The 25071-nt window shown below is 44.7% G+C and overlaps 1 protein-coding gene across 1 annotated transcript in view; it reads right to left on the bottom strand.

Annotated features, from left to right (window-relative positions):
• Window positions 1-25071, bottom strand: part of Myo3b (myosin IIIB) — a 293027-nt gene that overhangs the window by 147132 nt on the left and 120824 nt on the right. The window contains exons 25-26 of the mRNA XM_059260661.1: window positions 9974-10053; window positions 2975-3052 (exon numbers count right to left, since the gene is read on the bottom strand). Coding sequence (XP_059116644.1) covers window positions 2975-3052; window positions 9974-10053 — 158 coding nt within the window. The remainder of the gene's footprint in view (window positions 1-2974; window positions 3053-9973; window positions 10054-25071) is intronic.

The raw sequence follows: 25071 nt of genomic DNA, 5'->3' as shown, positions 1-25071 counted from the left end.
GAACAGTGGGAGACTTGTGAAGCATTTACGGATTGTTAAGAAAGAACATGAAATTAACAACAGGAGATTGCAATGTGAGCTCTCCCTACAGCTGCCTGAAGGTTGAAATCGCTCCGTATGCATCTGGTGCCAAAGCAGTATCTCTATACGACGGAAACCCCTTTAAGAACATGTTCTAGGTTAGCCTGGAATGCCCTCAACTATCCAAAATAATGATACACAATACTCTAAAATATCCAGTGTGGGGAAATCCCACCTGTTTTATTCACCTGAGAACAACCGCAAATCCTACTGATAACATTGGTTATAAGGATGAGGGAGGAGGAGGAGGAGGGAGAGGGAGAGAGGGAAAGAAAAAGGTGGAGGAGGAGGAGAAGGAGGAGGAAGAGGAGGAGGAGGAGGAGGAGGAGAAGGAGGAGGAGGAGGAGGAAAAGATTATTAGAGGAAAGGATTATGATGAAGATCAAACTATTACATACCTTGCAGAGAAAAAGAGAGAACATGAACAACCAGACGCCTGCTTGTGGGACAGGGGTGTGTCCCTGAGGGCTGTCCATTGTTGGAACTCTCAGAGCAATTACAACCCCAAATCACCCCATTTACTGACAAAAGTGGTCTTCCCCAGCTGACCGAGGTATGTCGTTTTTCTGCTTTGGCATTTGGGGACCGGTATTTTGAAGATACCAAACTGTTTGGTGTGGTTCTATTTCTGAAATCTGTAAGTGAGAGACTTGTCCTCTGATAGGGACACTGAGAACCATGAGGATGGCATCACAGTCAAAGAGCTTCCAAATCTCATGGGGAAACACACACACACACACACACACACACACACACACACACGCACACGCACACGCACACAAACACGCACACACGTGCATATACAACACACACACACACGTGCATATACAACACATACGCGCACACACACACGCACACACACACACGTGCATATACAACACACACACACACACACACACACACATACACACACACACACACACACGGGTTACTAGGAGGACAAGAACATGGCCGACAAACAGGACAGGTTCAGAAGAAAGGGATGAAAGGACAATCACACATATCCCAGCAGGGGAGTTAAGCAGACGCTGAAAGCTGCTGGCTGGAGGTGCTGTCGCAGGAGCTGCAGCATTCATGGGGTCCTGGACTGCAGGGCCTGAGGCCGCCACAGCTCACACCACAGCTCACACCACAGCTCACACCACAGCCCAGTTCTACTCTGCCTCTGAAACACCACCAGCTTTGGTGAATCCTGATAGCTTTCCTAAGGAATCTTCCTCCATCTACAGTGCTGATTCCCAAGTCCTGTTCTTCAGCTTGCCTTGTCCTGCTCACGACCCAGCTCCCCTATCCCAACCATCCCATAGAATACCTTACTGGCTTACCATCTCATTCTTCTGTCCACGAGATCGGTTCCTACTTTTCTATGGCAACAGTATCTCTGCCATGAGGCTACTGTACTATTTCCCCCAGTGTACGTGGTCTCTAAGGGGTCTCCAGTGATGTTTCATGATGGTTTGTGTAAATTGGTGGAAGGGTCCAGGTATCTTATCTTTAATATGAAGTGGGCACTTAACAGAATACTTCTGCAGGTATTGTAATTATACAAAGGGACCATTTCCCTAGATAGAATGTCAGAAATTGGGGTGGCAAAAATGGGAACAACAGCCAGTTGTGGTGGTACACACCAGTAGAATTTGCTGAAAGAGGCAGAGGCAGGAGGATCACGAGTTCAAGGCCAGCCTGGACTACACATTGGCTGGTCCAGGCGGCGGTGGTGCACACCTTTAATCCCAGCACTCAGGAGGCAGAGCCAGGCGCATCTCTGTGAGTTTGACACCAGCCTGGTCTACAGAGTGAGATCCAGGACAGGCACCAAAACTACACAGAGAAACCCTGTCTTGAAAAAAACAAACAGTACCGGGCAGTGGTGGCGCATGCCTTTAATCCCAGCACTCGGGAGGCAGAGCCAGGCGGATCTCTGTGAGTTCGAGGCCATCCTGGGCTACCAAGTGAGTTCCAGGAAAAGGTGCAAAGCTACACAGAGAAACCCTGTCTCGAAAAAAAAAAAAAAAGAAAAGAAAAGAAAAGAAAAATACAAACAAAAACAAAAACAAAAATAACAAAAAGGGAACAAGAGGGCTCAGGCAAAAGCATCTTGCAATAGATCAAATTTATAAAAACAAAGCTAATGCTTTTCTCCGTGTCCGAACTTGATAAAGCACTTTCTAAATTTTATTAACTATTGTTGTTTGGCGGGAAATTATTTCTTGCAGTTTTAAAGCCAAGAAGCAGCCTGAAGACTCCCAGAGCAGTCAACAAAATGGGCTGTGTGCACGATGCTCTCTCTCTGCAGCTTCTTCCTTCCTCATAACTTTTTCTCCCCATTTTTTGAAACAGGGTCTCACTGCAGTGGTCTGGCTGGCCTAGAACTCATTTATGTAGACCAGACTGCCCACACCTCTCTTAACTGGCATTTGTGTGTTTTGGTTTCATGGACTGTCATGTCTGGACCTCACATGGTATGGTGGTTCAAATAGGAATGGCCCCATAGGCCCACAGATTTAAATGCTTGGTCATTAGGCAGTGGCACTACTTGACAGGGATTAGGAGGTGTGGCCTTGTTGGGGGAAGTACATCACTGGGAGTGGGATTTGTGTTTCAAATGCTCAAGCCAGATCCAGTGTCTTCCTGCTGCCTGCCAATCCAGATTTAGAACTCCCAGCTCCTTCTCCAGCACCATGTCTGCCTGCATGCTACCGTGCTTCCCACCTTGAAGATAATGGATTAAATCTCTGAAACTGTAAGCCACCCAATTACATGTTTTCCTTCATAAGAGTTGTCATGGTCATAGTGTCTCTTCACAGCGATAGAACATTGAATGAGACGCATGGGAAGACTGGGTTAGTCCTTTCTGGAAGCAGGCAGAGCAGAGAGAAAGCGGCCTTTGTACCCGGAAATAAGAAGCCATGGTTTGTCTCTTCATGTTGGTGGTTTCTTCTGGATGACGAATCATCTCCAGGGTGTCTACCTGGGGGCAGAAGAAAAGGGAAATGGTTTGAGGATACAGACAGTCCATTCAGTTTCCAAAACCTGAGGGGCAGTTTAGCCAGCAAACTCAGGGAGTGAACTAGTCAGGACACAACTGTGTACACTGTGAGGAGAGTTCTGGAAGACATTTTTAAAAAGGGAGGAGGGGGCAGGGGAGAAAGAGAGATGGTGTAACATTTAAGGAAACTGGGCCAAGGCCTGTGAGGCTGTGCAATGTAAAGATATGGACCCTGTATAGTTATGTTTTGGTTGCTATGATACAACACTCAAAAGAAGCAACTTTTTCGTGGAAAGATTTATTTTGACTTCTGGCTTGAGGGGATAGAGTCCCTCGTAGTGGGGGAGGCATGGTGGTAGGGAGTCACTTGACAGTGGAAGTATGAGGGGCCTGCTCTCATCTCCAGGACCAAGAAGCAGGCTGCAACCAGGCTAGTCTTTCACATTCAAGGCCTATCCCCTAGCATCCCATTTCTTCTTGCTAGAATCCCTTCCTGAAGGTTCCATCACCTCCCGAAATGCCCACAGCTGGGGACCAAACTCATGAGCCTGTGAAAGACATTTCATATTCAACCCACAGCAGACCCAAGTCCAGGTGTACCACAGAGAATTAGGCTAGCATCAGTTACATCCACACCATTAGATCTTGATGCTCAGCATGCTCCTAACCACCACAGTTCCCATATGTCCCTGCAAGCAGGAGTTGGGGCACCAAATCAATCAGGAAGTTTTCAATGGTTTAACCTGCTGTCAATCATCTCTGCAACTACCTGGGCTGATTGGAAGGAACATCAGGATGAAAATGATTATAGCAGTAGATTGCAAGCAGCCCGTGTGTCCTTATCATAGGCCAAGAACAAAACCTGCTTTGGCTGGGGCAGGGACTGACTGGCGTTTCAGTCTGATGGAGCCTCCCATCTGATCAAAACAAGTGACAAGGGTGTGAAGCAAGGACTTTGAAACAGGAAGGCACTGTCATCAGTATGTGGCTTCTGCACAGTGGACTGCTGTCCAGGTCCATCCTCCCCATGGGGTGAGGACATCTGTAGTGTTGTTCACAGGAATTGAAAAAATGGGTGTTGAAGGGGGTAAGGGGATAATGGTGCCCAACTGGAGGGATATATTCTAAAGGAATGGGAGGAAACACAACAGCTGAATTAAAGAATGCAGGTTTATTTAAGAAGGGGGGAAAGTGTGGCTCTAAGTCATCAAAAACTTGAGGTAGCTGGGCATAGCGATGCATTCATAAACAGAACACTCAGGATCCTGATGCAGGAGGATGGTGAGTTTGAGGCTAGGATGTGAGCTGAGTGTAGAAGCATCAGGCTATGCAGCTCTCCCTTCCACGGGCTGCACTTTGGTGTTAGCGGTTTACACACAGGCTGCTCGGTGACGTTCCTGCCTGCCCAGGGGAATTTTTTTTTTTTCAGGAAGGAAAGAGGAAAGGAAAAGTGTGTTTTGAAGGAAGGCTGCTCTCATACAGGTGAGAAGTAAGGGAAAAGAACTCCGTCGGCATCCCCGCCCCCACCCCACCTGCAGAGGGGGAGAGACCTGCTCTCTTCCCTGCTGTCACCAGAAGGGTGTCCAGTGCAGATTTCCCATCATTCTCATTCAGAGCTGTGGAGCGCTAATCAGGTCTGAAGAGGAAACCCTAGCTAGGGTCAGCCTTCAGCTCAATGGTAAATTTTGGGAATTTTCTTCAACCTTTTCTTTTTATCTTTCCTCTCACCTCACCTCATCTACACAACTTCCGGGAATTTCGCCACCATTTCCGTTGACTTAAAAATTCTCAATAAAGAAATCCCTCTTGCTTTCTTCTCACTTTTCCTCCAATCCCCCCTTCACACTTTTACTCTGCTTAGCTACTGAGCTGCCCCCCAGTGCTCAGGGCAGCCAGGCAGTTCCTCTGTTTCTCTATTAGCAGGTGCCGATAGATTGGCTGGTCCCTCTGCCCCAGAACACTAGCAATCCCTTGGCATTTTGGGAATTGAACTGTTTAGTGACCTTGATAACTGAGACACAATTTCTATCCATTTGTTTGAGATGGAGGTATCACTGTGTTGCCCAGACTGTTCCTGTAACCATGCCTAGGAATTAGGATCCCTGCAGAAAGTACTGGACTAGGACTGAAAATGACCTATCTCAAGAGCCCCCAGAGTTACCAGAAGAAAGACTCATCTCCCAGATCAAGTAACTGGGACATAGAGCTTCATCTGCATATGTGTATTTCCTGACTTTTATCTTTTCTATAAAATATATCTTTTCTACTACTATAGGAAAGGCACAGTTTGTCTATCTACCTACCTATCTATTATCTATCTATCTATCTATCATCTGTCTCCCTATTATCTATTGATCATCTATCTATCTACCTATCATCATTTACCTATTAATCTATCATCTACCTATTTATTATTTATTTGGCTATCTACCTACCTATCATCTATTACCTATTATCTATCATATATCTATCTACCACTATCTATCTACCTATCATCTGTGACTCTATACTCTATCTAGATATTTATCTATCTACCTAATTAAAATGTCTTTTCTCTTGGCATGAGTAACTTTTTGGACCTAGCACTAAGCTTTATGCCTAGGCGTTCTGGTAACAGCTTGAACTCATGGGCATACGCAATCCCATCTTCCCACCTCAGCCTCCTGACTAGTGGGGTCTACCTACCAGCTAGTGTGACACTGTTTAAAAGGAATAATACTTACTGTTTTGAAGCTCACTAAAATCAGTCAACTACAATAAAATGGAAAAATACAGAATAAAGCACCAATTCATACTCAGAAGCTTTAAGGTTGCTGTGGGCAGGAGGGGGTCCCAAGTGAGTAGAAACCCCTGTGTGACCACTCAACATCTGTATTTCTGCATAATTGCAGAGTGAGAGCCTGTTCTTCGTCACCCACCTCCTGGGAATGCTGGTACCAGTCTGCAGTTCATCACTGACATGCTCAGTGCTGTATTTTACAGAGGAACCGGCTCACTGTCGGGGTCATTTCCATTCTGAGAACTTCAGCAATGTAAGTCAGCAGGAGCCGAGCAAGCTCACTTTCTGCTGGTCTGACTGTCCTGCCTGGTTCCTTGAACACAGTGCTAATTAACCTTCTGGGTTCTCATGAATAACTTAACACCTTGGGTCTCAGACTCCAGTTCGCCACAGGCTTTCATATACAGACTCCATGCACAGAATCTTAGAAGGCTGTCAAAACTCAAAGCAAACACTGACTGAGTGGATTGTCCATGGAATCCCTCTGCCCACACTGTCATGGAATTCTCAAAACGATACTCAGATGCAAGAACAGTTATTATTCCGTTCTGTATATGAAAAGTTAAGACTCATCGATTTTTAGGTAAGTGTCCCACAGTCTTGAAGCCAGTGTATACAACGTCTAGGTCTGAAACCCATTCTGGTTTCTAAGCCTTACTTGTCACCATTCACTGCCGTCTATGTGGTTTGATAAAACCTACAAAACAGAAGTCTGAAAGTATGGCATAATCACACAGATCTGCCTCGTCCGTCAACTGAATTTACTCTACCATAAACATAAGGACTCTAAACAATCCCATAAACCAAAGGAGAAGCTGATGAATTTTCTCCTGGTCTGGGTAAGTGCCCACCCTCTGCATCCTAAAACTTCAGAAGTGCCTCTACTCATCCTCCTGAAAAGACGCTTTGTCAAGAATTTTTACTGTTATCCAGTGACAGATATGCCCAGCTCTTAAGAAGAGCCCTACAGCACCGCCCCTCTCAGAAGGCTCTGTGGCCGGCCCTGCCAGCAGCCCCCATGAGGGCTGGTGCAGCCCAGGTACGAGATGAACCCCCCCCACCTTCACCCCACGCCATGTCTGTGTAAACAGCAGAAGCAGAAAGGCCTCTGCTCTGCCGCAGTCCATAAAGCCTAGGCAGCTACCTCTCTGACTTCCCTACTCCCCTCAAGGCACGCAGGTGTCTTACCTTAGATGGGAAGGAAGGATCTGAACTGACAAGTCTTGCTAAGTTTTGTCCTCTGAGTATCTCTGCCTGGCTGATCAGACAGTTTCCTTGTGCCTTCGGGTCTTCCTTGCCCGTGACCCAAGTGTGTCTTTTAAAATGAGGCTCTAAACCGGGAACTTTACGATGGGTGATGAACAGATACTCATCTTTTTCTCCTACGAAGTCCAGCTTCATGGAAAGCTACTTCCATCATGCCCTCTTAGATAGGCAGTACCCAAATGTTAGCTGCTTTGTTTTGCTTTGTTTTTCGAGGTAGTCTCACTAACACAGTATGGTCTTGAATGAAGCCTGGCCCGAATCTGTGGCTCCAGTATTGGGATTATAGGTGTATACCCCCATGCTTGCCCGTGTGTGTGTGTGTGTGTGTGTGTGTGTGTGTGTGTGTGTGTGTGTGTGTGTGTGTGAATCACTGTTGTCTTCATATTTTTGAATGCCTTAATCAGAACTTTCAGCTCATCTCCTTCCAAAGAAGAAAGTAAACCTCTGGTCCTGTGTTCTCATCATGCATATGTTTTAAATGTACACCGCACACTTCTCAGGCGGGCAGGCCTGGACAGTACTACATGGAACAGGGAGGGAGACCGCACCATGCTGGGTTCCAGGTGTGCAGGGCAAGGGCTCAGGTCCTAGCAAGGTTCCAAATTCAGAAATCAGGTATAAAAAAGAAAGGAATTCGGCACAAAAGGGAATCATTTTTGTGTTATGATCTCATTTAGAATTTTGTGGAAGCCAATAATTACAAAAAAAAAAAGAGCCCACACTAGAGACCACCATCATAATGTATAGATTCTATATCTTTTAACTTGCCTACCTGCTAAAATGTATTTGTAGCCCCAATGTCTGTCACCAATGCCTTCCTGATCATTCACAGAGTGATAGCAATGGAAAGTTAGAATCAAAGGGTCCCAGCCAGCCCTTTCGTTCAGCTCTCCTACCACAGACAAGAGTCTGATCTATTTATATGGGTCTGTTTATATGCCTCTGGTTTTGCATTTCTATGTGCTTTGTTGGTGAATTTTCAGTTTTGGGGGCCCCACCTGTGATGCTGAAGTGCTGTATTGCGTTTCTAAGCACATAGAGAGTGACGAGCCTCGTGTACAAGATGAGTACTAAGCTTCCCTCAGGCAAGAATTACTGTGACACTGTCTGAGAGTTTAATACCACAGGTGCTGCAAGTGAAATACGGTTTTTATAAAGAACACTGAGCAGAATTATAAGGAAGGTATGTGTGTGCGTGTATGTATAACTAGGTGTCTTCAAACAAAAACACAGAAATTGAGGGTTAGGTATTTATTGGTTGGCTCTGACCAGAGTCTTGCTGGAACCTAGCCCTGTATTACCCTCTAGGGGCAATGGTTCAGCATTGCTGATTGCAGAGACTTTACTGATCATAATTTTGCAAATAACAAGAATCAACTACGTTTAATACAAACGTTATCATGTCAGATCAAGAAGTTCTTAGGAATACTTAAACTCTTACTTCTCTCCCAAGGGCCCATATAACCCATGGTAAATAGTCCTGATATCTTACCACAAAGAAACAAGATGAAAAAAATTAGGGGATTCAAGTGGGTCATAACAGCAATGTGGGCATAAAAATTATTGTTAGATAAAATCTTCGAAGTCCTACTGTGTGCAAGTAAATTTTTTATTCTCAAGAAAGTAAGTATAAATAAGTACATTTACATCAATTCTGGAGTAATATTTAATAGTAGTTTATGTGACAAAATTAGTTATTTCTTAAGTAAGTTAATGTGTTACATAAATAAAAAGTAAGAAAATTCAGAGATGCGAACTCCTTATCACACCAACACCTTCAAGATAATTGGCTTTAGGGTTAGGACACAGTTTTTTCTTATTCTCGGGGGATATATCCAAAGACATGTCTAAAACTGTGGACTTCATCCAAACATACGGATACTATGCCTTTTCCTATGCATACATTTGTATGACAAAGTGTACCTTACAAATTAGGCACAGTAAGAGATGAACAACCACAGTCAATAATAAAACCAACAATTCTAAAATGATACTGCACTAAAGGTGTCCCCCTCACTCTTCCTGTAAGGAAGCTTCTTTTTGGCATGTCAAAATTGCCCGCATCACTATTCCTGTGTCTGAGAGCCAACATTAGGTTAAAAAAGAAAAAAGTACTGTGCTATCACAGTGAGCCAATGGAGATTAAAAGGGTGGATAGTGTATACAACACGGACTCACCACTCCAAAGGATGACTCATATCTTATTAGAACCAAGAGAGATAGTGTGAGAGTTCACACTGTCTTAAGATGACACCACATTGAAAACTCATAAATTGTTTATTTGTGGAATTTTCCACTTCATATTTTTGAACCATGATAGACCACTAGTGGCTAAAGCCACAGATAGCCAATCCACGGACGAGTGGGAGAACTGTCTACACACACAATAGATAATCAATCAGGTGGTCCTTGAGGTCCTGTCTAAACATCAGTTGGAAGGGCAGAAGAGCTAGATACTATTTTATGGTTGGATATTTCTGAGCCCTCCTAACATGGGATCATAAATATAACTCACGTTTACAGGGAAGGAGTGGGTTTGGTTCTTTTTTTCCTCCCTGATTCTATCTGGTCTCACTTTCTGCAGGGTGGCAATGGTTTATCTCTTCCTAGAAAGGTCTCATTTATATGTCATTTTTCTCCATGTCAGGTACTTTTTTCTGACTGTCAGGATTGTAATGATCCCACAATTCAAATTTCCTAAATTTTCAAAAATCCACATGGCTCCTAAACACTGCCAGTCTCTTTTGCAGTCTGTGTGGTCAGCGGCAGATGGAGAGAAGTGGTGTTGCTCACTCCAGCATTAGCTCCAAGACAACATCCACGCCTAACCCCCTCAGTGGTACAAATCTGCTGCTCACCTTGGCTCTCCCAGCACTGAAATGTGGTGGCAAAGACCGTGAAGATGCTGTGATTCTAGCTCTTGTCTGGGCCAAATTACCTGAGCAAAAAAGACAAAACAAAACACTTAAATTGAAGGAAAAGTTAAGGAATTGAGTTATGAATAATTTCTCCTTTCGTATCCTTGTATTTTTCTGAGTTTTCTGATTGGTATCTTAAGAATTAAAAAAAAAAATTGAAAACTTTTGAGCTGGCAAGATAGTTCAGTGGGTAAAGGTGTTTACCTAGAGACAACCTGAATGCAGTCTCTGGGTCCCACATTGGTGGAAGGAGAGAACTGACTCCTACAAGGTGTTCTCTGACCTCTGAAAGTGTGCCATGGCATTCCTGTGCCTTCACTCACGTACATACATACATACATCACACACACACACACACACACACACACACACACACACACACACACACGCCATAAAGCCCCCCCCCAAAGAATTCCAGTGGTTGAGTACTGAAGACTTAAGTATAAGACTAATGACTATAAAATTTCCATAGGAAAGTTTCACAGCTTTTGGTCTTGACAATAAATGTGATCTAATGACACAAGCTGAGCATCCCTAAATGTGAAAACCTAATCTCCAGATGCTCCAAGAGCAACATTTTTGAGCACTGACAGGATTCCCTGAGTGGAACCACCCACTCCACCTTGAACTTTGTTCCATGCACAGAACTAGACTATTATTATTGCCTTGACCATTAGAGATTGAGTCCAGGACCTTGTACATGCTAAGTGTTGGCTCTTCAGGCCCTGGTGCTGAACTACATCCCCAACCACATATATAAAAAATTATAGTCAAGAGTAGTAGTGTGCACCTTTAATCCCAGTATTCATGAGGCAGAGACAGGAGGATCTCTGTGAGTTCAAGTCTAGCCTGGTCTACAGAGCAAGTTCCAGGACAGCCAGGGCTATGCAGAGAAACCTTGTCTCAAAAAAAAAAATGTGTATATTGTATAAAATAGGTACTGATAGTACAGCTCCAAGATTATATATATATATACACACACACACACACACACACACACACACACACACACACACATATATGCATTCATACAACCTGTATCGCTTATTTATATGTGTCTATACATTAATAATGTACACATATATGCATATGGTATAAATTGCCTTCAGGTACATATACACATATATGTGGAACCTAAATCTTGTGTTTAGACTGGGTTCCCATCCCCAAGACAGCCCATTATGCAGATGTGAATACTCTCAAATCCAAATCTGAAATTTTGAAAACCCAACACCTTGAAAGGCTTCTGCTCCCAAGCACTTGGACAAGTGACCATCGGGCTCACTATTGTCATTCACTATGAACAACTCCTGTAGGTCCTAAAGCAAAGTGGAAGGTGAGGGAAGACGGGCGATCTCTCCACTGCCCTCTGTGAGCATCAGTCAGTGCAAAGCAAGAGCCAACAGACATGGGCCAGCTAGCCCCTGCCCATGCTCATCCCTGTGACTTACCTTTGAGCGCTGAGGAATCTCTCAGGCTCTCTCCTCCCTTCCCTATTTACCCTCCGCCCTCCACCACCCCCAGTGTGAAAACATTTGTCTGCATTTTTACTTACAGAGTCACTTGATTGTGTAACAGAATGAAAACTTGTCAATGAAAGGAAAGGCTGCCATGTGTGCATATGCAAGACGCTCAAGATTTCAAAGTTTTAGCAAGTCTAGCACAGAGATGTCAAAATGTTTTCTCTGCTGATATCTTCAGAGGCTAAACTGTGATTAATAGCCTGCAAAGAACCCTTTGAAGCAGGATTGGTGACATCAAAGTCGTAATCCAGGGGTGGCAGGAGCTTTATAATGAGTGGGAAGCATTTTAACACATTTCAAAGGATTTACAGTGCAAATAAACAATAGATCCCAGCCATGTGCCCTGCCACACACACCTTCAAGGAACATAACCTATAAGAACCTTCTATTTCCATTTATATGTAAATACAGTGTTCACACGCCTTTAAAATGTTAAGCATTCATGATGTTTCACCCAGGACAGTTACTTCATGGCTGAGCATCCCTCCTGGCCTATAGTCTCTTCCTGTGCTTTTGGGAAACTGTGATTGCCAATGTGTGTCCTGGTTGGGGAGAATGCCTTGAGTAGAGGCAGTAATGGAATTGAGATCCTATGCAGGAACCTACAGCTGGTCTCAAGGGTCCCTACCTCATTTTCCTGCTTCCAACTTAAAGGGAAAGAGACGGTGGCCTGAAAACAGAGGTGGCATTTCAAAGGGTGGTCATTTTCTGCCTGGAGGGTTTTTCACCTTTAGTTACCTCTTAATTATGCTGCCCACCCCCCACCCCCCACCCCCACCCCGCGCCCCGCAATGCAGGGTGGTTGTTTTCAGTAATTCCACAGACTTGAGTGCCCTCTGCTGCCCCTCTGGGCTGTCTGAGCTTATTGCCCCTCACTGGCAGCCCACAGCCGGCTCATACTGACTGTGAAAAGCACACCTTCTGGTCTACCTTACAAAAGCTGCGCTGGTCCCGCCTCCGGTGCCAGCTTCATCTGAGGGAGCCTCCTGCCTGAGTGAATGGTGGATGCTCACTGTAGGGGCGGACTTCTTGAGGGCTCTATCAGTTCTTTCGCTGGAAGTATCAGCAAAGGTTGAGGAGCTAGAGTTCTATAAACCCCCCCTTCAAGCCCTCCCCTTGCTGGTTCCGCCCACATGGCTGCTGTTGGCTGACTCTTACCCAATCCCAATGGAGGGCCTCACTTGGAAAGACCTACCAGATTCAAACTTGATTTCTCAACTAATTCTGTCTCTGGCTTCCTCCCTCCAAAGCTTTAGTCTTCCTTACTGGCTAGATCCATGGGTTGTGCTGACAACGTGTCGGGAAGCTGGCTCGGGGTGGATCTGTGCTGCTCTGATGGTTACGGGGACTCAAATCTACTCCCTGAAGTTTCTAACACGGTGGCTAGTAAGACACAAGGAGCTAAAGTCAGTGGTTGTGTAAAAACATACTGTAGTATCTTATATGTTAAAAAGTACTTATTATCTTTCTATAACCATCTAAGTCTGCAGCAAGGATTAGTTGTAGGTTTGATATGCTGAGGGAATTTAAAGTTGCCACACAATTTGGACAGCAGGAGCCCAAGGAGAGCAGAATGTGTGGTATTAGATTTCGTTCCTGGTTGTTTTTTAGTTTTTCTTTCTCCTCTGGCGTTCATCTATGACTTCAGATGTTGATATTAATAAACAGGCAGAATGGGTGGACAAGCTCCCTGCCCATTTAGACATTGCTAAATTTCTTGTGAAAGGAGAACCGATGATTTATTTAGAGAGAAGGGCTCATCATTTGGTGGAGTAAAGGAATCAAGAAGAAATAAGAAACCAGCTTGCCCCACACCTGTCCAACTGAAAGAAATGTAGAGAACAGTATCCTGAGGCAAGATGGGAGCTAGATACAGGAGAGTTGGCAGGAGTCTCCTAGGTCACCTAATTTGCAGTTTGTAGCATGACAGAAACAAGAGAGCCTGCCTCACCAAGGCAGAAGGGGAGTACTGGTTCATAAAAGCTGAAACACACACACACACACACACACACACACACACACACACACACACCACAGTGAACACAGGCAGGCACACACCACACATGCACTAACAGCAATGAATGGATGAATTGGAAAAGAGGAAATACCCAGATAACAAGCTTGCTGTTTTCTGACTATACAACTTCATCTTTATGGTGCATGTGAGAAATTCAGAATCCTAAAAATACAGCTTTCCTGGTTCTGTACTGCTTTAAATTTAATTGTTTTCTTTAGATTTTTTTTATTTCATATGTATGAATATTTTGTTTTCATGTGTACACCATATGCATGCCTGGTGGTGTCCTTAGAGGTCAGAAGAAGACATTGGGTCCCCTAAAACTGGAGTAATGGATGTCATTTGAGTGCTAGAAATCAAACCCAGGTCCTAACAAGGGCTCTTAACCGCTGAGCCATCTCTTCAGCCCCTGTACTGAGTTTTAACTGTCTCCCATTTTAAAGAGATGTTTGCATAATTAACAGTTCTAGACCGTGTGCTTGATGGTCCAGACAGAAACAGGAGACCTGTCATTTAATAATGTTCAAGTTATTCTCGCTTCTATAAACTTGGGGTGCAATTAATTACTGACTTAAGATGGAGGAGAAAGAAGAGGAGGAGGAGGAAGAGGAAGAAGCAGCAGCAGCAGCGGCAGCAGCAGCTACAGAGAGCAAAAGCCAGCAGAGGTTACCTACCTGACAAGCACTGTAATTAACGCTAACCCCAGGGGCTAAAGAGAGTCAGCACTCATGTCTGAGTCCTTTCAGTTCAAGGTAGATTTCTCCCTTGTTTTAATATTAATATTACTATCTAAAAATGCAGAAACGACTCCATTCCTTTCAGCTATCACGAGCGCTTTGAAAACAACCACTAAGTATTTCTTTCTGTTCCTCTTCATTAATTTGAAAATAATTTTTTCACTACCTGGTATAAGACTTGTAAACTGGGGCTGGAGAGATGCCTCAGCAGGTAAGAGCACTGGCTGCTCTTCCAGAGGACCAGGGTTCAATTCCCAGCACCCACATGGCAGCCCACAACCGTCTGTAACTTCAGTTCCAGGGGATCTGGCACCCTCACACAGACACAGACATAGGCAAAACACCAATGATATAAAATAAATATGAATAAATCTTTTTAAAAAATTAAAAAAGACTTATAAACTGCCCCCTCATGGCAGACACTAAAGGAAAATTAGTTCACTGAAGACATCACGACGCATTAGAACAACGTATCCCATTGCCTTTACCCTCACTTCTTAGACACCAAGTGTATCTACTACTGACTCTGGGCAAACTTCCAAATCCCAGGTTCTTTATGCAGGCTTCGCATTGTCTGGAGAAGATAAACAATTAACTACGAACCATTTTGCAGTTAGTGTAACACTGCGAATTGTAATAAATATGAATGAAAAATATTTCTAGTTTAAAAATTTCTTGATGTCCTATCACCAAAGCCAAAAAGATGTTCCTTAATGATGTCACACTGAGAGCTGGAGAGATGGCTTAGCACTGGGAGCACTGGCTGCTCTTCCAGAGGACCCTGGTTCAATTCCCAGCACCTACACGGCAGCTCACAACTGTCCTTAATTCAAGTTCCAGTGGTCCTGACACCTCACAGAGACATTCAGGCCAAGTATCAATTTAAAAATTAAAAAAAATCATTTAAAAAATGATGCCACACTGAAAACTACCCAGGCAGCTAATTAACATGGAACCCTTGACTTTGCGTCTAAGCTCCCGGGGCAAGCACTAAAGTTCAATCTGTTTCCCTCTACAACCAGAGCTTAGCTCTGTGTGCCTGTCTCACAGCAAACAATAAGGATGTGTGAATGCACCGTGAACGAATTGTGCGGCACTGAATTTCATTGATATGGCACTCAGAGTCCTCAGAGCCCACAGATCATCACTTCCCTCCGTGTGTCTTGAGCTCCTTACTGGTCTCTGGCCCTGCCACGCTCTTTTCATATTTCAGATTCTTTGCTGGTGCTATAGGATGCTTGCATTGCACAAGGACAGTGGTTAAAAATGTAAGATCCAGAGGCAGGTGGATCTCTGTGAGTTCGAGGCCAGCCTGGTCTATAAAGCAGTTCCAGGATGGCCAAGGCAACATATTACACAGAGAAACCCTGTCTCGGGGTGGGGGCTGCGGGGTGAGAACCAGGGTCAAACTGCTTGTGGTTTGTCTGAGACTTGCCACTTGTTAAGAAGGCTTGGGCCACTTACATGCTTTAGTACCTGGATTTTATCATCTAGAGAGCTGGACTGATGTCTGTCGAGCCTGTTCAGTTTATAGTTAACAGAGTTGAGTTTGCAGTGGAGGGTGCAGGTATGGTAGCACAGGGAGGCTGGTGGAAGACACTTGAGACCTCGGGGGTTCTAGGTGCTCAAGTTCTAGTTGATGATAAATGTTGTGGCTAAGTCGTCAGTTCATTGACTATCTCACCATCCTACATTTTGAGATTTATTGAAATGCTATCAATTAAGGATTCCAGTTAAGTTAAATTTTATGGAATACCCATTTTTTCCATTGCCTAGAGCCTCATTAATGTTGGGATGGACAATTAATTAGGGAATAGGAAGTAAATAAATTGAGGATTTAAGGTTTGAGAGCTTACTTTATTCTTTCCCTGTTTATCTTCTGAAGGTATGATTTTTCAAAAGCTAGAAATCACGAACTATCAACAATACAGAGAGAGGATTTATAGTACTGTGTAATATTATCTATTGCTCACTTTAAAATTTCTGGAGAATAAGGAAATAATGTGGAAACTGGATTGTTTTTCTCCACAGAACTATTAATATTTATTGAGTATTTACAATATGGTAGACACTACACAAATTGTGTAGTTACTTAGCACAACACCACCACAAGCGACCTCATCAGTCCACAAAGGAGGGAAACTGAGGCAAAGGGTGCTGAAGCTTTTCACTAAGGTCAGAGCTCTGAGCAGCAACTACCGGGCAGCTCCGCACCTGTCTGAATTCAACTGTGGTTGCTTAAGGCATTTTGATATTACAGGCAAACCACTGGATGACTGATGGAACTGATTATACCCATTCCTTCCAGATCAGTGGTTCTCAATTTGTGGGTCACAACCCCCCACAGAGGTCCCATATAGATATCCTGTGTGGTGGTTTGAAAGAAAACGGCCCCCAAATGAGTGGCATTATTAGGAGGTGTGGCCTTGTTGGAGTAGGTGTGGTCTTGTTGGAAGAAGTATGTTACTGTGGAGGTGGGTTTTGAGGTCTCATATATGCTCAAGCTACACCCAGTGAGACAGACCACTTCCTGTTGCCTGTGAGATGTAGGACTCTCAGCTACAACTCCAGCACCATGTCTGCCTGCATGCCTCCATGTCCCATCACCCAATTAAATGTTTTCCTTTATAAGAGTTGCTGTGGTCATGGTGTCTCTTCACAGCAATAGAAACCCTAAGACATCCTGCATATCAGATATTTACATTATGATTCATAACAGTAGCAAAATTACAGTTATGAAGTAGCAATGAAATAATTCTATGGTTGGGGGTCAGCACAACATGAGGAACTGGATTAAAGGGTCGCAGCATTAGGAAGCCCTGCCCTAGATGATCTGAATTGCAGGTAGGGGTGCTTACAGACTAAATCAGATCAGCCAAATACATCCCAGTGATTACCCAGAAACCAGTTGTGATAGTTGGGCCAGACCTCATCACCTGGAAGACAGTTCATCTGGTTTCTTTGTCATTTGAACTACCCCTGTGGAGTGCAAAGAATGGAGCCCACTCTCCTAATATTGGATCTTAATAAAATCTCAGCGGTCCCTCCTTCCCCACCTCCTACCCTCAAGTTCAGTTAGGCAACATTTAATTTCATTTACTGTCGCCTCACATGTGCAAGCCAGTAAAGTTCATAATTGTTACTTGGAGCAGCTGGAGTTTACAGCTTCACTCTGCACACACTGGCACCAAAGCAAACTGATTAACTTTATATGTATCCAGCATATGGGCCAGACTGTTAGAAGATGGTCTTGGGTTCTGAAGAGAAAGAATAGTTTCTATTAACATGACCTGAATTCCTGAGGGGTGGGGTGAAGTGTGAAGTTTTGATCCCTGTCTAAGTAAAGAGATTCAAATTATAATGACTTTGTTTCTAGTTTACATTCTTTCTCTCTCTCTCTTTTTTTTTTTTTTTTTTTGGCGGGGGGGGGGGGGGTGAGGGGATTTCGAGACAGGGTTTCTCTGTGTAGTTTTGGTACCTATCCTGGATCTCGCTCTGTAGACCAGGCTGGCCTCGAACTCACAGAGATCCGCCTGGCTCTGCCTCCAGAGTGCTGGGGTTAAAGGTGTGCACCACTACTGCCTGGCCCTCTAGTTTACTTTCTTTAAGGAGCTCAAGGTTAGCTTTTATGAAGGTGGGGGGAGAGTGACCTGAATGCCATACTATAAACAGATTTTATAGTAGAATAAATTAATAAACTGTAAGGGCTGACCTTTTCTCTGGTGTGAGCTATTGAAATATGAAATAAATAGCAAAATAAAAGAGAAGATTCTTTCATTTTCTGTTTTGTTTTGTTTTTGGTTTTTGAGACAGGGTTTCTCTGTGTAGCTTTGGCTGTCCTGGAGCTCGCTCTGTAGACCAGCCTGACCTTGAACTCAGAGAAATCCGCCTGCCTCTGCTTCTTTAGTGCTGAGATTAAAGGCTTAAACAAGAACATTTTTCTTTTCTATGAATGAGAATACTGGCAGAGAAAGACAGAATTTTTTCTTATATTTCTGACCATTTAGAAAATCAAAGCTGCAGCGGGTTGGTGGTGGCACACGCCTTTAATCCTAGCACTCAGGAAAGCAGAGGCAGGCGGATCTCTGTGAGTTCCAGGCCAGCCAAGGCTACACAGAGAAACCTTGTTTCAAAAACAAAACAAAACAAAACAAAACAAAACAAACAAACAAAAACCCAACAACAACAAATAAAAACAAACAACAAAGAAATCAAAGCTGCTATATTTGCTATACTCAACAAAATCGTTAAAGAAATACGACAAAATGGCCCTAAATTGAACTGTCACTTAAACACGAAAGGTGCTTTCCTCCCAGATTTCAGAGTGATGCAGGAAATAGTCACATGGAAGCGGGATGGTGTCGAAGCTGACTCACAACAGATACCACCATCCGGCATCACAGTCCTTATTGATGTTTACTTTCGGTTTTACTCTTCTCTCCGAGGATGGAGCAGCATCAGGGAGTCCTCGAGAACTCAAGTGCCAGAGGAACTTTGGAAGATGGATTTCTACTCCCAGAAGGAAGAGAGTCTTGGGTGAGGAAGACAGAGGAGAAAGGTCTTCAGTGTCCCAGTGGGGCCCATGAAGTTTCTACCCTTTTCACACCAAGATATCTTACAGCTGCCTGGGCTGTGGATCTACATAAGATTCATCGAGATGTTTCTGCAGTAAAGAGGCTTTTGGACTTTCATACTCAATATTCACCTCATTTTTTGATCATGAAAATCTCTCCCTTGGAGCTGGGGAGATGGATCAGTCACTAAAGGGCACCCACATAAAAAGCCAGTGAGCCAGCCTACGCCTGTTTTTCCAGTCCTCGAGAGCTGGTGAGACAGAAGGATCTCTCCAGCTTCCTAAATAGCCACTCTAGCTGAATTGGTAGCAAGCCTCAGGTTCAGTGAGATGCACTGTCTCAAAAAATAAGGTGGAAGCCAGGCGTGGTAGTGTGCACCTTTATTCCCAGCACTCAGGAGCAGAGACAGGTGGATTTCTATGAGTTTGAGGCCAACCTGGTCTACAGAGGGAGTTCCAGGACAGTCAGAGCTACACAGAGAAACTGTGTCTTGAAAATAAACAAACAAATAATGTGGAAAAGAGATTGATATTGAGAAAAATACAGTGTTGACCTCTGGTGTCGACACTCATGCATCCATACAGTACACACACAGGACATAAATGCACACACACACACACTCACACCCTTCTATTCATCTCAAATTCCTTCCCATCTCACCATTCCTTCATTTCATGAAGCTTTGAAAAGCACTGTTTCATACTGAAAATATTAGACTTGTCTGTATGACAAGAGCCACAGGACTGTCAGATTAGACATATTTCTATATGACAAGAGTCACAGAACTGCTAAGACTTTGAACTCTGTAAAACCTGAACGGTAATTTCTCTCTCACATTGGGGAATGGTTGGAAGTTTGTATGTTTAAACATACATATTATAAACAAATGAAACAGAGTCTGAAACGGTGAGTCAGTGGCTTACAGCACTTGCTGATCTTTTAGAGTTTAGTTCCCAGTGCCCACAATGGGCAGCTCACAACCACCAGCTCCTCGCTGGCTTCTTTCTGGCCTCCAGAGGCACCTGAACACACATGGTGTACTCTGACATACACACATACACAATGAAAAAAAAATAAATAAATTTAAAAAGAAAAGAATCAACAGCATTGCTCCATCCCATCACCTGGCATTTTCTTTTGGAGAACCATTGTGATCATGATGTGTCTGCATTTCTCTCTGAGAGCAAGTATGAGGTGCTTCTGCCACAGGACAATGATTCCCCACAGCCATACCAGTCACACAGCAGCCACTGGGTATGTAAAACGTGGCTGGTCCGAACTGAGATATACCCTAAGTGTCAGCACTCGAGAGTTTGAAGACAGTACAAAAGATCTCAATTTATGCTGATTATGTGTTAAATAATATTTTTGATCTATGACTTAGATACACTATTGAAATTAATTTTACCTATTTCTTTTTACTTTTTTTAAACATATCTCACTCCACTCTAGGGAAAGCCAACAGACACTTCAAACCACTGGGACTCAAGCTGGCACTGGGCCAGAAATTGGTGGGAGTCCCTTCTATCTGGAAGCCTTTCTTGGGGCAAAGCCCCCTCAGTACATGTGGAAGCCTCGGCCAGATACTGGCTCCGGGGGTCCCCAGCTAGTTTGCTGCTTTCCAAACCTAGCTGATAGGGTGGGAGAAACCGCATAGAGAACGTAAAGAGGAAAGAAACATTGAAACTGCTGTACTTAACTTGGAGAAGAGACACCAAGGCCGAAAGGCATGGAGGTGGGGGAGCATGGAGAACTTCAAGGGTTACTTTCCTCACCCTACCACACCACACACGTGGCCTTGTGGAGTCTAATGAAGACCAGATCCCGAGGGACAAGGATTGAAAACCATTAACTAGTGGAGAAAGGACCAGGAGAGTATTATGGGGTTTCTCCTGCTGCTATGGACTCTGCTTCCTTTTCCAGCACATGGAGGCTGGAGCCCCTAGGGAACTCACAGGCCCCTGAAGCCCCAGACCCGGAGCAGTGATCTGGGGTGTGAGCTCATGTCCATCCCAGCCACAAGGAGCCCTAGGTGGTGGGTCTGGGACACTCTGCACTATTGCTCTGTGCTTCTGGGGGACCTCCATGGAAGACCCCATGCTGCTCTCCTCCCTAGGAGGCTCCAAAAATCACTTTCAGATGCCAGTGACTGTAGTCACATCTGCCCTCCCTGTGAGTGCTAGAGGGCCTCACACTTGTCTCTAGACTGGGAATATAGAGCTCTGAGTGGAGTTCCTTCTGAAGTTCACAGCTTATTAAAAGAAATCGCAGGCTCTGGCATGCTGGCAGCCAGCACGGTAAATCACAGACCATTCTCATTTCTGATGTGCTTCAAGCACTCTTGGGACGACCAGGAAATGCCATCCACAAATGGCTCTGTGACTCCACAGAGCCTCAGCGTGCCAGCTCCTCTCCAGCAGCTGGGAGGAGGCGCCATCCTTCTCCTGTCTCCAGCAACTCACATTTCCAGAGGAGTCCAACAGTCACCCAACCGGGAATTCCCCCAGGAAGTGCTGTGACTGAGTTTTAAAGAATAAACCCGACCTGGGAGGCAGGGGAGGAAGGAAGGTGTGATGGGCAGGGTCGGGGGGTAGGGGAGGTGGGGAGCAGAAGTCAGTCTAGAAAGTGGGATCTGACAAGTAACGCAAGGCGTACTGGCTATATGCTCTGCATATGCATGGGACAGAAAGTGCTGTCTCAAGTCTCTTGCAGCTCAGTCTTAGCGGGGAGGCACACCCCATGCTCACACAAGGCAGATCAGCAAGGCTAGGTAGGACCAAAGCACTTAACCACATAACTCCGATTGTCCACTGGGATCTGATGGGGCCCCTGCGACAACATTTACTATTTCTGTTATTCCTAAGTGACTGACTCTGTCAGTCCCCTTGTCCTAACAAGGATGTCACCTACCCCAGGCTGGTACTGAAAGGATCTCCTGATAGTTGTAGGACTAGTGGCCTCTGCCTTACTTGATTCCTGTCTTCCACAAGGACCTCTTTCTGATTAGTCTGATCATTAGACAGATAGCTTTGGGGCAGGTGCCCCCTCCAGCTTCTCCATAGTATAATGTCAGGAACATGCACAGACTCATTAGTGACAAAGACAGCTCAGATTTATGTCATTTGACCACAAGTCCCCACCTATGAGAAGACCCCTGTCTGTCTGTGATCACCCACCTCTTATATGAACCATCCCTAAGGCAGCCTCCTAGCCAGACGTTCCATGAGAATGAGAGGCCGGTCAGCTAACTAGCCCTGCCTCTTAGTTAGTGGATGCTGCAGTGTGTTGCACTGACAGAGCCTGTGTGTGAGACAATATGAACATTTCATGATGCCTCCCATCAGCTTTCCTTCCCCACCCCTCTCATGCTGAAGCTGTTCTGCCCGGGGACTGCCTCCAGCAGTTCAGACTAGCATTACGAGGCGCCTTGCTGAGCGGTCTGCAATCTCTTTTCCCATCTTGCTTCCTCCTCACACCATCCCTCTGTTTGGAAGTGCTACATTCAGTGTCTTGTTTACTCAGTCATCCACTTCACCCCCCTCTCTCTTGAGGTCTACAGTTTCTGGCTTAAGGAAGGATGCTTCGTCGTTCTCAGACTGCCCAGTTTTCTCTATTTTCTTATTGGAAAACAAAACAAAACAAAACAACCACCTCTTCTGAGAAGCCTTCCTTTAGTCAAAGATATCATTTCCTCTTAACCCACAACCTTCTCCTCCCTATATGACCCACACCATTCCTCTCTGTTTTCACTTGGATAGATTAAATGCTTATATTTTCCCATTTCTGACCTACACACCTGGTCAGAATTGTTCAGAATTTATTTTTTGTCATGCTTTATACATTTTTTTAAATTTAGTACTACAATACTATTTGTCTTTGACTACTCTGGCTGGAGCTTTCTTCTATCCCTTCTAGAAAGCACTCGTGCGTGGAACCAGACCTTTACATTTTTGCTGATTTCATGATCGTATGTTGACCTGAGGTACACTTCACTCTTACACTGGAAGAAGAATGTCTCCTCTGTGTGCAAAGGAGCTCATTCTGCAGCCCCTCCTCATGGGACAAGCCATCTGGGCCTCCCCTTCAGGAAGAACCAAGCACTGTGCTGTGTGTAGCCCCGAGACTCAGTTTAGGTCTTCTTCTAGACCTGTCTACTGAACCATCAGAGCAGAGGAGCAAGTGAGGAGAAAGGGGAACCGAGAGAGGGTGGCCCACTGGTGCCCTCTTCAGGGCCTCATGCCACAAATTGAGGAGTTACAGAAGCAGGACTCCTCTGACTTGAAGAACTGAGCAGTGAAGGTATGAACATGCCTTAAAGATGTGTAAGATGGAGAGCCGCTGATCATCACCCCCCCCCCCCCAAATACAAAGGTCAGTCAAGAGAGGGAGAGTGTTGGTGTTTACTGCAACTCCAATTCCAAGGAGAGAGGTGTGTGACCTCGGGCAGCAGGTGATGGAGGCAGGACTCAGTTCTGGGCATTGAAGCTAGCCCAGTCTTTGAAGTTAGAGAGTGTTCCCTCTCATTTAACTTCTTTTTCCTTCCAGTTTCTCCCAAGTTCTTAACTCCTTTAAAAGTCCAAACTACTATTCGGAAGTCAGAGTTTGTGATTCAAATGTAGAGCTGAGTCTTTCGAGTTCCTTTTAAACCTCTTCTCCTCCCTCCCCCAAGCCTTTTACTAACAGACAACAGGACATTTTCCAAACAGGAAAGCAGGCCTGGATACTGTGTTTGAATATCTTCCCTTTTAATGGTCCTCCACCTGGATCACTCAGCTTGAGAAGGTGGGAATGTCTTTCTGCTGCCATACCAAACTTTTACCCATCAAACCACCTTAGAACTTCATCAATAGGAAGGTGTTATGAAGGAGACAATACCATATCTGAAATGGCCCATCTGCAGACCAAAGCGTGGTCATGTCAGCACGCTGAAAGGGAGAGAATCCGTGCTGACCACGACTGCCTCTGTTTACCCAATGCTGACTGGGAACCTTGGAATAGAGCATCCTTCAGCATAGGCATCTTTCCCACCAGATGAGGCTGGTGCTGGGAACACAGAAGTGACCCTGTCTCCTGGCCACCCCAGGCCTCACAATTTCACTCTGCATGTTCAGCCATCTCTTTAGTAGTCTATGTGAACAGGAAAGTTGAAGTAGGCAGTGGGAAAATGCTACGTGGTTGCTCTCTTGGATTTCACCTGTGTTTACTGTGGAAGCTTGGATGTGGAATGTCTCCCCAAGGTGCATGTGCTAAGCATGGTCTCCAGCTGGCAGGTGATGCAGCCTCTAAAAGGCAGGACTAGTGAGAGGCCTTCTGACCCCTAGAGGGGTGTCCCTGAAGGGTTGATGGGAACTTGGCCTTTTTTCTCTCTCTCACAACAAAGGCAGTTTTGCTCCACCAGGTATAGCTGTCATGATTTGTTCCCCCCGTCCAAAAGCAGCAGACCCAGCTGATCATACGCCGAAACCTCTAATACTGTAAGAAAAAAAAATTCATCTTTTCTCTTTATGAATTGATTATCTCTGGTATTCATTATAGTCATGGGAAGCTACAAAGTTATACAAAGAGCCAGGTGTTTATCTTTTTAACCTTGATAACAAATTAAGCCAATGCATTTTTTCCATATCTACTAAGGAAGGAAGTGTTACCTGCTTGACAACTCAGGGAAGAGGTTCCCTTGAAAGGGCAAGAAAGCCAGCCTGGGGCCCTCTGATGCCTGACTTTGGAAGCCAAGGACAGCATCAGTCTGTCTCTTAGGAAACCTGAACTTAGCTGGAAGGAATTCTTTGATAATGAAATTAAAGTTTTCCTTTGAATTTTAAGGAGCTTTTCTTAGCTTTTGGCAAAAGCCCATATTACTGTGAAATAGAATGCACATGGAAGAACGTGCAAAGCATAAACTCACAGTGTAATGACTCTGTGTCCAGGTGCCCACCATTGAGATGGGGAGCCAGGGCATCAGGGCATGGCCACTACCATTTAGGGAGCCATGTGTATGTTTGTTGCTATATATAAAATATTTATTTATTTTATATGGATGAGTGCTCTGCCTGCATATATGTATATGCACTGTGTGTGTGCCTGGTACCTGTGGAGGTCAGTAGAGGGCAACAGCTCTCCCCCAGGAGAGCTGGAGTTATAGACAATTCTGAGCCACCTTATGAGGACTGAGACTGGAACTCTCTACAAG

Source organism: Peromyscus eremicus, chromosome 4 (assembly GCF_949786415.1).
Source record: "Peromyscus eremicus chromosome 4, PerEre_H2_v1, whole genome shotgun sequence".
NCBI classification, from domain to species: Eukaryota; Metazoa; Chordata; class Mammalia; order Rodentia; family Cricetidae; genus Peromyscus; species Peromyscus eremicus.
The sequence above is the reverse complement of the archived record's forward strand: the minus strand, read 5'-3'. Positions and strand labels throughout refer to the sequence as shown.